The sequence below is a fragment of the Pipra filicauda genome, unplaced genomic scaffold (assembly GCF_003945595.2).
Source record: "Pipra filicauda isolate LSUMZ 115617 unplaced genomic scaffold, ASM394559v2 scaffold102_size2360937_pilon, whole genome shotgun sequence".
Classification (NCBI taxonomy): domain Eukaryota; kingdom Metazoa; phylum Chordata; class Aves; order Passeriformes; family Pipridae; genus Pipra; species Pipra filicauda.
The window spans coordinates 1,381,632-1,394,634 of NW_024103463.1; the positions used below are offsets into that span (position 1 = coordinate 1,381,632).

Below are 13,003 nucleotides of genomic sequence, written 5' to 3' on the forward strand. Positions count from 1 at the left end.
TTTATCATTTTAAGCTCTCAAATCTCAATGATTTCCTCAGTGGAGGAACACATTTGGGTTAGATAATAAAATCTTTTAATACAACACTCAAGCTGGTAAAGCAGACATGGGCTAATTTTATAGGAGTTGCATACAAATTATGGTATTTAATATTTAGTGACTTTAGGGAAGTTCTCTGATTGTTTCATTGCTTATTCCTCATGTTAACCCTCCAGTAGTTTGGGTGCACTTGGTCTTGCATAAAAGATCAAGAGGACTGTGACTCTGCTCTCCTGAAGGGCAAAGGAATTTGTTCAGGTCTGATTCTGGGCTGCTCTGGGGCTGCATTAAGGCCACTCCTGGCTGACTGTAGCACTCATTTGTTCTAATATTTAATATACTCAAGAAATGTTTTTCTAAAGATTCCAGGATGTCTTGCTGACACACTGATAGAGCTGTGAACTTTTCTGTCTGTGAGCACTCCTCCCTCTGTGATGATGGCACTGAGCAGAGCTGAAATGGCAAACCAAAAAAAGCCAATGTTCTCATTTACTGGGTGCTGCAGAGCTGTGCCACAGGAACATCGAGATCACCAGTGCTGCTCCGTGGCTTTATTCTTCCTATTTACGTGGATAATCCCAGATAAAATGCTAATGTTCATTTTGTTAAAGGGTTTAACCTTGACCTCTGGTTTCACGTGAGGTCTCAGAGATGCTGGAATGGGGTTGAGCAGCCCCCAGTCCCAGCCTGTTTAGTTCAGTCTTTGCTGCCTGCTATGAAGGGTTGATGTAGCTGGTTTTGTAGTTGATGTGGCTCCAAAATAAAATAGAGGAGGAGAACGTGACTGGGAGGGAGAGGGGCCAGGCTGCTAAAGCAGGCATTGCTCTTGAAGGAATGTACCCAGAGCAGCAGTTTAATTTGAGAGCATGAAGCCAGTTTGTTGTTGCAGAAGCGAGTGGGTGCGGCCTAATGAGGGATTGAATTTGATTAACATCTACTTGTATTCTTCTCTTGCCTTCAAGGATCTAATGAGCTCCCCTTGGGACAGAGTAGCTCCATCCTTCTGCCCTGGACAGAGGCATCTGTTCAGTGTGGGGATGATATCTGCATTCCTCTGGTGGTTGTTGGATTTTTCATGTGAAATTGGGGTTATTTCTTCCTTGAGTAATTTCTGGGGGCAGTTTTCTGCATCCAGCATTCAGAGTTTTACTTAAATATTGAAATGCTTGGTCTAAAAGCAACAAATAATGGGCAGCTTTTCACCCAGAGCATATGTGAAAGTATGTTCAAATATAAAGGTTAGGGAAGATGAATAAATCTCTGCGTCCAACGGTATTTTTTACCCATGCTGTTAATAAAACCTTTTGTTCTGCCAACAGTGCTGAACTGAGCACCTGCTGCTGCTCACTTGAGCCTGTGTGATGCTTATGGGGCCACACAGAGAAGGAAGAGCAGGTCTGGGTTAAAAATAGTTTGTTGATAAAGATATATTTTTACCTGGGATCAGTCCCCTGGTGTGGTTTGCTGTGCACTCTGCTGTGCTTGGCCATCAGAACCACTGTCGTGCCTCACTTCCTACAGGAAAAAAAGATAAGTAATGAAGAAATTACATTTCAAAAATACTTTAACAATAGAAGATGGTGATTTGTAATGCAGATGAGCAGTTGAATCAGACTAGGAAAATCATGTCTTAAAAACCAAATCAAACCGAGTTTCTGTCATCTCTGTAATTCATGACAGTTTTTTGGAATTAAATACACCAAATCCTTTTTGTTACTTACAATTTCTGTGTGTATACATCTGCATATATTTAAGACTACTCAGACTCTACTCTGATTTATTGTATCCTAAGAGTAACTTAGAAAATGATGTGAAAAATGTGTGGTCTCCTTGCAGCTTCATTATGGTGATAAATTTAACTCCTTCCCTGTGTCAGATCTGTCAAACTCTGTTTTTTTCCGTGGCAATTCCAAATGGGACTGCTACCATATGAGACAGGATCTCTGAAATCCAGACCTGTACTGCAGTTTGAGGCTCATTTATCCTGCCAGATGAGAGAGGCCCACAGGGCTCTGGGAGGGTTCAACTTGATTAAACCTAAAGCAAATAAAGGTTTGCTTTTCTCCTTCTCTCTTTTCATACAGTTTTTCCAGAATCATTTGTTCATCAGCATTTCCTGACATCAGTGCAAGTCTGTTGTGGAAATCTGCTTTTTTCTTAATGGTGTGTTGATGCCACAAAACTGAGAAAAGTCTTTCTTAGCAATCCCTTTCTGAGCTGTGAAACTTTGTTCACTTTGAATAAGATGCCTTTAATATGTACAGTTCAAGGTATGTGGAATGGAAAACTTACATGGATTATGATCAATGTAGCTGCTTTCCTTAGCTCAGGAGAGGAACCTGGGATCTGAAACTCTGATTTGTGTAATTTGTATAATTCAGGATCATTGGATTTTCAGGGGTTGTTGTGTTGTGGGTTGTTTGGGAAAAAACCCAAACAACATCCTACCTTTTTTGGTAGCTGACAACATGCTGCTGCTTCCAGGTCTCCAGTTATTGTAACATGAATTGTATTAGATCAGAGCAATGGTCTCTAACATCATTTGCTGCTCTGTTAGGTTGAAGAAGGGGACCTTGTACAAAATTTGTGTTGGTTTTTCAGCTCCATCATCTGCTTTGGCAGATACTGACCTACAAGTCTCCTGTCTGATGTTAAAAAAAAACCCCAACTGGCTACTTTGTACAAATAACTGGCTAAATTTCTTGAAAATAACTGACTGAATCTCTGGAGTGTCTCTTGCAGGTAGTTTGTGTTGGTTCAGTGGCAGAATTGGAAGAGCTGTGTGGAGTGAAAGTCACGGATCTCCATCGAGAAAGGTTGGTCACAGAGACTGTTAACTGGTTACTAGAAATAGTTAAACAGACATAAAAAACCCTTGGTGTTCTTTGCCCAAGCCCTGGGAAACAAGTTTAGGGAAAACAGATAAGCAGGAAGAGGATTTGTGATAAGCACATATAAATTTTGTTTTCTTCTGTCTTGAATGTTGTTACTACAAAAACTTATCTGTGAAATAGCTTTAAATGACAAAGATTGTCAAAGGAAATGCTGACCTTATTGAAGAATCATTAAAACGATGCTTAAAAAACCTGTCATTCTAATGTGAAAGCACGATGTGAACTTGTCCTAATGCCTGGTTTTGTTGGGAATTTGTCCCTCTTTCTCTCCCCATAGCATTGACCACCTGAGCATCCCCTCCCGCTGCGGGAAGGGCTCCCTGCGCCGGGTGCCGGAGGTGTTTGACTGCTGGTTTGAGAGTGGCAGCATGCCCTATGCCCAGGTCCACTACCCCTTTGAGAACAGGAGGGAGCTGGAGGATGCTTTCCCTGCTGACTTCATTGCTGAAGGCATCGACCAGACCCGAGGATGGTAATTCCCTTTAAGGCACTTGATTGTGGGGTGTCATTGCCCTGTGACACGACTACACTGAAAGAGGCTGTGTCATGATGGTCCCACTTATAACCTAAGAATCTTAAGATTTTGTAGTTTGCCCTTACTGTGCCCAAATTTTGTGACTTTGAAACGATTACCTAAACGCTGCTAAAAAATAGAGTAAAAATCAGGAAGGCCAGCAACCCATGCAACTGTAGTTTTTAAATTAGTTTCAGAGACTATTACACTCTAAAGAGGTAAATCAATATAAAATTGAAAGTAGTCTAAGTCTAATCTCTAACCAAAGATGGATGGTGAATTCTGTAACAATCATATATGAAAATACCCTCTAGGAAGCCAAATCAATCAAAGATTGTTTAAGTTGTCTGTAACTAAAGATCGATGTTGATGTAACAATAAAATATGAACTAGTTCAATGATTGTTTAAGTAAAACAAGTCTAGGTTATCTTTAACTAAAGATTCATATTAATGTCTTGTATGATTAAAATGAAATGTGAAGGAGGGACTTGAGATGTTAGTGTATAAAAGCTCAGGAAATCCTTGTTTCAGTGGAGTGTTTGTGGAGGAATCATCCCCAACACTACCCCAGTGTCAGATTAGAGGAATTCTGGCTTAACAGTATCATGCTGTTGAGTTTGATTTCTTCGAATCAACATCTGGATGATTCTTTAGTGTTGGATGGATTCCTTTTTTTTTCAGTAAAATGTGACATAGTCTTAAACTCAGTGACAGAAAAGTTGCAGAAATAGAATCTTGGCAAGGAATTTTGCCAGCTTTTATGGAAAACATCTTTAGGTAATAGGGCACATCTTTGGCCTTGTAAGGAAAAATCTCCTCGGCTGAATTATCACAGAACTCCACTTATCTATTAAAAACAGAACTGCAGTTGAAATAGAAGTTGATGTTTTGAGGATTTTAAGCCAATTTGTAGGGAAGTAATTTTTGCCTAGGAATTTTTGCCCTTAGATTAAATTTGAATTTTGAGTTGATGTGAATGTAGAAAGAAACGAAATTAGATCAAACCTTATGTTGTTAAGGTCTTACAGTTTACAAAAAAAAAAAAAAATTTCTAGCTGTAAACTTCATCTGCTTATTTGATTCCCCTCTGGATAAATACTTTTAAGTAATTAAAAATTTTTCTCTAATCTCAGATTTTCTGTGGGCAGTGCTCTCATACTTGCTTGTATGGATACATACAGTTTGTTTTGGCATTTGAAAGTGTTTATTCTATGTTTGAAGTTTGAGGTTGACTCTGAAAACTGGCAGATTAAGATGATTTTTTTGTTTTCTGGATCAGTACCTTTGACTATGTCCAAGTAGAACTTTTCCATCCAGTAACTTGAGGTACTAGAGTTAAATAAATTCCAATGGAATAGAGTTGACTTCTCTTTTTGTCCACTCTTCTACTCCCCCAACAAACAAACCAACCAACCAAAGCAATACATCAACACATAATACATAAATACAACTAAATTTCGTGATTATAGTGAAAGGTATCTTTGCTTTTCAATCCCTTACTTGTGATGCAAAAAAAAATATGTAAGTCCTTAGTATACAACCAAGTACTGCTGGATTGCAAAAGGACAATTAAAAGCTTAGTTTTTCCTCTTTATTCTTTCTGTCTGAGAAATAATTAGAAAAGAAAAGAGACAAAAGAGCATGATAAGACATAAAATGTGTGCAAAAGGCATGGGCACACATGATTTTCTGATTTTCTCCCTGCTACATTTGATAAGAACAAAGGGCATTTGTTGTAATTTAGATAACAAGAAATGAAATTAAAATTTAAAAAAATCAATCACATATGATTGTTCTTACATTGTGCAATGGAACTACTGGATTGTAAAAGTTCAGCAGAATTAAAAATGGTTTGGGATTTTTATGTGTATACAAGGTGTATTCCTGGTAGTTACAGTCCAGTAAAAATACTGGAGGAATGATGAATGTTTCGTTTCGGGGTTCAGCTGTTTGAGGTGGGGATGTCACAGTGGGTTGGTGTGTGTCACACAGTCACTGCAGTGTTTTAGTGTTCTCCTTTGAAGGATGTGTGAGAGACAGGACAGATGAAAGGATCAGGCTGATCTCATGCATCCAGTGAAGCTCTGGTGCCCTTGAAGAGAATCCATTTGTAACTTTGACACCAGTTGGCCTGTTTCTGGTGTGATATTAATCTAACCTTGAGTGCAGTAGCAGCATCTGGATACACTGATTACCATGTTTTCAGTCTGTAAAATTCTGTTTTATGTAGTTAGTGTAGGTAAATGCATAAGCAGCTTCTTTCCCTTTCCATAGTAGGCTGAACTGACTCATCTGGTAACCATGGTGGTAGTGGGTCAAGGGTTGGACCTGATGATCTCAGAGGTCCCTTCCAACCCGGCTGATTCTATGATTCTGTGATTCTGTCTCACTGATTCAGCTGCAGTTTGGCTCTGGAATAACAGAAGTCCTGGCTGCTGCTGATGCCAGAGGTGACTGTGGTTGTGGACACACCTTGGTGTGAGCCCTCAAATTTGTGTGCTGTATAGTCACTGTGCAAGTGGAGACTTGTTTCAGTCTGGGGTAGATTGTTTTTTGTTTTTAACATTGGCATAAGAGTTCCTCTAAGTCTTCACCAGACCTAGCTCTGTTTTATCTCTTTGTGTCAAAACCCCCTGCCTCCATCCCTGATGCTCCTACCTTTCATAGAATCAGAGAATCAACCGGGTTGGAAAAGACCTCCGAGATCATTCCAATGGCTGATTACTCTCTCTTGAAAAAATGTCTTCCTTTGCCAGGGTGCTCCTGGCTGTCAATAACCTGGTGCTTTGATAACAGCAAATGTTGGGTGGTTTGCAGTCGAGCGCTTCTGTTTTGTGAAAGAAAGAAGGAATTAAGATGTGAGGTCTAAGTGAACAACAAGCTGGTGAGTTCTGAAGTGTTAAGAGCATAGTATGTGATTTTTATTTGGCACACTGTGTATAAAGTGTGAAGATTCAGAATGGAGATTGGTTTTGTGTCAGGTCAGAGGCTGCAGCTGCCGTGAAGTGAGGACTGGGAGGTGGTGAAAGGCTCAGGAGATGGAGGTCTGGTGGCTTCTCTTTGACTCCACAGAGGAGGGAAGAAAGTGAAGGGAGACAAGGGGATAATTAATGTGACCAAGGTGATGAGCCAGGAGAGTGATCTTTTTGATGACTTTTTGCATGGATAGAGAAGCAGTTGAATTATATTTGTTAAAGCCACAGGAAAGACTCTTACAGTAGCTGGGTTGCAAGGCTGGCTAGTCCAGGCAGATTGGGAGGAAAGGCTCTTTCTCTGACTGTGTAGGGAGATACAACAAGATTCACAGTCACAGTCAGAATGTGGTGACCTGCAGGGCATTCACAGCTGGAGGTTTTGGCATGAACCCCACAAGATCATGAATTTACCCACAGTTGTTTGAAAAAGGAGTTTTCTCCCTTTTAAGGGGAGTGGAAGAGGACTGAAGTAGAGCAAAGAAGTGGACTTGTCTGTCAAGGTTGTTTTTACTGACAGCTTGTTGTTTGACTGACAGCTTTTTATCTGCAAGGACATCTTTAGGAACAGACAGATTTGGTGAATGGAAGATGAAGCACTAGAGATAAGTTGAGGAAGTTTTCAGGAAACAAATGTGTCTGTGGACAAGGTATTTAAAAAATAAGATGCAGAGAGACACTCTTCTAAAATATTCAGAGTGAATGAGGTGAATTTTCTGAAAAACACCATCTGAGGAAGACTGAGAAGAGTTCCATCAGAATGTGTGTAAACCAGGGGATCACAGGTTCTCCAAGACAGTCTTGTAGCTGTCATCAGCCAGGGTACCTCTTGCTGAGGCTCGTTGGGTCTGGCAAGGCAAAGAACATAAAATCTGTGAAATGTTCTCAGATGCCCACAACCTGTCTGTCCAGTTTTCCCAATGCAAACAGTATTGAAATATCTCCTAGGTGGTCCTGCTTTCTTCTTTTTAACTGCAAATGCAGGTGCTCTGATATGAGAATTGGTGAGAAATTTTGCAGAAAGTGCTGGGAGTTTTCCATGAGGAACCTTTGTAGTAAGTCCTAAGGAAGTATTGCTGTGTTTGTGATGAACTGTAGCCTTATAGATGTTGATCATCTGAGTAAATGCTCGGATATTTGTGTTCAGAGGTTTTCTTAAGAAGGTTAGAAATGAAGACAGGGATTTTGAGTGCATGTGTTTGTGTGCAGATGGAGGAGTGTTGGTTAAAATTCATTGAATTAAAATGCAATTTAATGAAGAGATTTTGTATCCTGCAGTGTGAGCTAAGGTGATTTTGAAAGGTAGAGGCCTGTCTGAGGTAATAAGATCAGAGTTGTCATGTAAGTCACTTAATAAATGCAGTAATACACACAGCAACCTTTACAGAGGACCTTTAAGTGTCAGAATAAAGCTTTTGCAATTATAGGCAGCTTTTTAATAAAAACAGCTTTGGAATATACAAATGGATTTATTTTTTTCCCCCCACTGAAGTGTTTCTCCACTAAATCCTCATGCAAATACAGAGTTCTGAGACATAACCTCCTGTGCCTTATTACAGCTTTTTTAATCACCTTCTCTTTGAAGGTTGCTAAGCAGTTGTCAGTGTGATGCTCGTTTTGAACCAGGAAAGCTGTGGCCCACAATCCAGTTATTTTCTTAAAAGTAATTACCAACAGTGCAGTTACAGCAGCTCACAGATCCCTGCTTTGGTGAAGGCTTTGACTCCTGAGTGTGAGATTATCACATTATCTTGCACCTCCACTTAATTTCTCAGTTATATATCAGCCTACTGAACAATAGGTGCCTGTGCTTGCTCCAGCACTGATTTCCTAAGTGTCCCAGACAGTTTATAGAGTGATTGTAAGCACAAAATATGAAATGGGGAGGAACCTCTACTGCCCTTTATTGTGGGAACACCTACATTCTCCTGTTTTCTAGTGATGGCTAATTTAACCAGGTAACCATAACCTTCCAGTCAAAGTGTTGGCTTGATTGGAAGGAGGCTCTTCTCATTTTTGATAACTTGCTTTTGTGCTACCAGCAGTAGTTGTTCCATTATCTGCTAGTCTGAAAAATACACAATTAACACACACACACACACACAAAAGTGTGCTGGTCCTGTCTGCCCTGTTTGTTCCTGACAGATCCTATGTTCAGAGGTTTACAGTGAATAAACAGGAAACTTGTTCAGGGACTGAATTCCCTTTTCAGTATTAAAGGGGAAAATACTACAGTTTTCTTCTTCATACCTTCCTAATGCTTACTGTTACAATTTTTCAGCCTTCTTGGACTAGTAGATCCCAGCTGAGAAAACAGCTACAAAGAAGATCTACTTTAAGTGAACTCGTCTTCTGAGTCTTTGCCACATAAATGTTCCACAGACTTAAAATTTAACTTTGCCACAGGAAAGCAGCATAATGAAACATTTCATTTGTAAGAAAGACATGCAGACTTCAGCTTGATATATTTATAAAGTCAGGTTTATGTTATGTCTTGTTTCAGGTTCTACACTTTGCTGGTGCTCTCCACTGCTCTTTTTGGAAGGCCTCCTTTCAAGAATGTCATTGTGAATGGCCTCGTTCTTGCCAGGTTGGTGTGTCTCAGTCAGCTCTTTCCTGAGCAGATTTGTAGTCAAAGAATGTTTCAGATAAGTCCTGCAAATTGTAAATGGAATCTGAAATGGACTTTGGAGCTGTTAAGACTTGTCAGGGTGATATCAGTGTTGTAGGAGATAAGAGGCACCTGAGAGTGAGAGGTTCCCACATCCCAGCTCTCTGTTGCACTTGGTTCTTCCCAGCAGGATTAGTCCTTCTTAGAGAGAGAGAAGAGGAATAACAAGTCAGAATAGGAAAGAAATTATGCCTGTTATGCAGACTAAAGGGGATGATAAATATAGTTTTAGATGTAATTTTAAGTTGATTATACTCGTTTCCCTTTATTTCCAAGTAAAGCTTTGCCAGTGGGCTGGAGGGATTGATTCAGAACAAGTGCATCTTCCGTGATCTTTGGTAGCAAAGACAGATTCCTGCTTAGTTTTGTAACTTGGAAGCCTCTTGGGTTGGGGTTTGGGATTTTTTCAGTTGCTGGGTGGGTTGAACATTCATAGTGAAGGGATGTGCTAATATATAATTATGTCTGTGCTGCCAGGAACATAATAGGACAGAAAAATTAAGCTGGATTTGAAGGGCTTTTTTGCTTTATCTGTGTATTACAAGAATTCTGGGAATTGATGCCTCCATTCTGATATCTTCTAGTGATGGCCAAAAAATGAGCAAAAGGAAGAAGAATTATCCCGATCCAATGAGTATTGTAAATAGTTATGGAGCTGATGCACTAAGGTAGGATTTCTTGGATTGATGTACAGTGGGATTTGTTGGCTTTCTGTTCATGGCACACACATACCAGGGGGGCTGTTATGGGCTTTGACAGTTAGCTGCAGGAAGAAACTTAATTTTAGAAACTTCCAGAGCACTGTGACAGCCAATTAGCTGGAATAGTGGGTGACTCCAAAGCACTGGCAGTGGTTCCAGTACCTGGACTTTCTGTGCCCTGGTCATGTCTCCCTCAGGGCTGGTACCAGCCTGAGCTGACTGGAGGCTCTTTGTACAGGATGCTCCAAGTCCAGCCAGCACTCCTATTGCACTGATAATCTGACTGGACCCAGTGACAATTTGAATAAAATACAACTAGTTTACTGTTAAATCTTTATTTTAGGGAAGGGTTACTGCATGATGCACAAAACGTTTCCTAGAGAGAAAGCCCTTTGGTTTTGTTGATGTAGGTATAGAACATGCAACAATAATAGTACAACCAGAAGAGCAGAAGTGGAGCAGCCTAATGTGTGTGTATAAATTGCCCTGGTCAAACAGAGATTAAACACAGTTCAAGTGTTTCATTAAAATTACACTGACATACAAAGTAATTATGCAGCAGCCTGGTATGTTGGCTCGGTGCACTAACTATACATGCATGAAGTGGTACCTTGAGGTAAAGAAACAATAAAGACATTTTAATAACTGCAGGAGGACACTAGTTAGGCCTTTCTCAAGAGCCCTGTAATTCTTGGTATATATAAGAAAACCTTAAGCTATCACACACGTTGAATTGTGTGTTACAGCTGTACACAGTGGGGCTGAGTGAAAGCTTCGTGTAGGATTTTGTTTATTTGAGGAAGATGGTTGTTGCTTTTTCTAGATAATTTTAAAAAATCATTATGAAGTTCCTTATTGTTTCAAGCTCTAGCATTTACAAGTGCTAGTACATGATCTTCTTGTGTGTGTTTACAATGGAAGAGTTGGGTGGAGTTCTTAAATTTGATCAAGATTGTTCTTTACAAGTAAGATATGTTAACAAGATATCAGAGAATTGGTAGCTGGAATAATATGAGTGAAAAGGGTTGGAGTTACTCATATTGGAGATTTTTAAATTGCAGGCGATGCCTCTGTTAAAAAAAAAATATCTGCCTTTTTTTATAAACAAACCAAAAAATCTCAAACACCAGAAGTTACACTTCCAGTATTTATGGGGCTTTTTTTTTTTTTTAACTTCTAAAAAGCTAATTCATTTTTCTGCCTGTGTACTCATTCTTTAATGTCACATTTATTTATACCTACACCCACACAGAGTAAAAAGCGTTGCAGCCTGGGCTCATTTCTGGAAGGAGCTCTGCAATTCAGTTCTCTGCTTATTCACTCAAGTGCTTGATGTGCTCTGTTTATAGCAAAAGCTACAACTGAGGTTTTTTCCTTGGCACTGTTTCCCTGCAGAGTTACTTTAGCTTTTGCAGTACCATGTATATTTTAACTACAGCTTTGAAGTATTCTCAGCAGTAGCCTGATAAATAGATCAGCAGAAAATATAGATATAAGTTGTTGACATGAATATGGAGTTGAGTAGAAAGGGCAAACAGCAGAAATAACAGCACAGTAAATTTAACAGCCCAACTTCAGACTTCATGGAACTTGATTACTGAGTGAAATGTGTAAGAATGGCCCAAACAGTTCTATTTCAATATTGCTGAGACCTCTGACTTGGGCTGGATACCTGTCAAAGTTGAACTATGTCAGAAAGAATTTGCTGGTCACAGGCTTTAAAAGCCCTTTGCTTTCACGTATCCTGAGGTAAGTATTGCTGTTAGAGGGGATGAGTTGCATTTTCCTCCCAATCTGTTCTTAAAATGCAGGAGAAATAGTGGCACAGGCTACTGGGTTAGAGAGGTGAAGAGGAGGTTACTTATTGCTTCTCATACATTGCTAGAAAACTTGGTAATTCTGACTTGATTTGAGGAAGGTTTTGTTTTCTGCCCAATGGGTGATATCTCCTGGAGTAACTAAATTGATGGAACTCTTCCTTTAATGTGTCCCTTATTTCTCTTTCCATAGAATAGATATTTTAGCATTGGAATAATTCAGTAAATTACTCTTCTTTTAACATGTACATACTGTAAGGCAAGATAGGGTGCTGTATAAAAACAAACAAACAAACCCCACAAAAAACACCACCAAAACAGAGGCACATAAATAATTGTGATGGAAGGTTTGGTTTAAGTATAGATTTATAAATTCTATTTTACTTTAAGGACTTACTAGTTCATTACCACACTTGATCATTCTGTACTTCTGTAAGTTTATAATTTGAATTTAGATATTAATTCAGTTGGATGATCCTTGGGGTCCCTTCCAAGCCAAGCCATTCTATGAATCAATGTTTAAAAATTTTTTTTTTTCAATACAGTACTGAAAAGACTCATTTCTGTGCTGTATTACTGTCTATTTATTCTGATAGCTCTATTTTTATCTATTCATTTTTATGCAAGAGGCCCTCTCTCCTGAAGAATTTATGGTCTGGTGTCCCTGAATGTGCTGTGTCAAACCCCATTAAGGTTTTAAAGGCTTCTAAAGGAAATGCCTCTAAAGTTATATTAGTTTGGAATCGTGATTTAAAAAGTTGATAAAACGTCAAAAAATGGATTAATAAGTTTCTCTTTAGAAATGCTACAATCTTGAAAGAAAATAAATGTTTGGTTTGTTTTTCATATTTGGAAAATTAAATGAAGTGGATCTCAGGGGAGTTTTTGATTCCTGAGTAAGACCTTAGCAGTTTCTCTTTGAGTTAACTTGATAGATACCAGTTTATTTCTGTAGGCAGAATGTTTATTTGGGGAAGAAATGTTAATTTCTGCTCCCTGACTTAATTTACCTGTTTTGCCTTGCTCTTAGTTCTGTCTTTGCAGTAGGCTCAAAGCTTTTCCTTTTTGAGGAAATGAACTGGATTGAGTACAAAGATACTGGGTCATTGTTAAAGAATTCAAAAATTACCAAAACAACAGGTGCTGTTCTAAAAATGAATACTTAATTCCATGTAACCTCTGCTTGTTTTATCCTGTGATAGCATCTGAGCTTGTGTTAGCACTTCAATTAACTTTTAGAGTAAGAAAGAAAATTTAAATTCAAATTCTATATGCAGTATCTTAAAAAAGAACCTGTAACACTAAGAAGTAAATTGTTGTTGTTCAATATATTATATATATACATTCTTCTTTGGAGTTCTTAGTGTGAAATTCTATCAGAAGATGCAGTTTTA

The 13,003-nt window shown here is 38.9% G+C and overlaps 1 protein-coding gene across 3 annotated transcripts in view; it reads left to right on the forward strand.

Annotated features, from left to right (window-relative positions):
* IARS1 (isoleucyl-tRNA synthetase 1) overlaps positions 1-13,003 on the forward strand; it is a 97,581-nt gene that overhangs the window by 53,039 nt on the left and 31,539 nt on the right. For all 3 annotated transcript variants that reach the window (XM_027737751.2, XM_027737662.2, XM_039378386.1), the window contains exons 16-19: positions 2,782-2,855; positions 3,211-3,405; positions 8,924-9,010; positions 9,676-9,759. In XM_027737751.2, the coding sequence (XP_027593552.1) occupies positions 2,782-2,855; positions 3,211-3,405; positions 8,924-9,010; positions 9,676-9,759 (440 nt within the window). The remainder of the gene's footprint in view (positions 1-2,781; positions 2,856-3,210; positions 3,406-8,923; positions 9,011-9,675; positions 9,760-13,003) is intronic.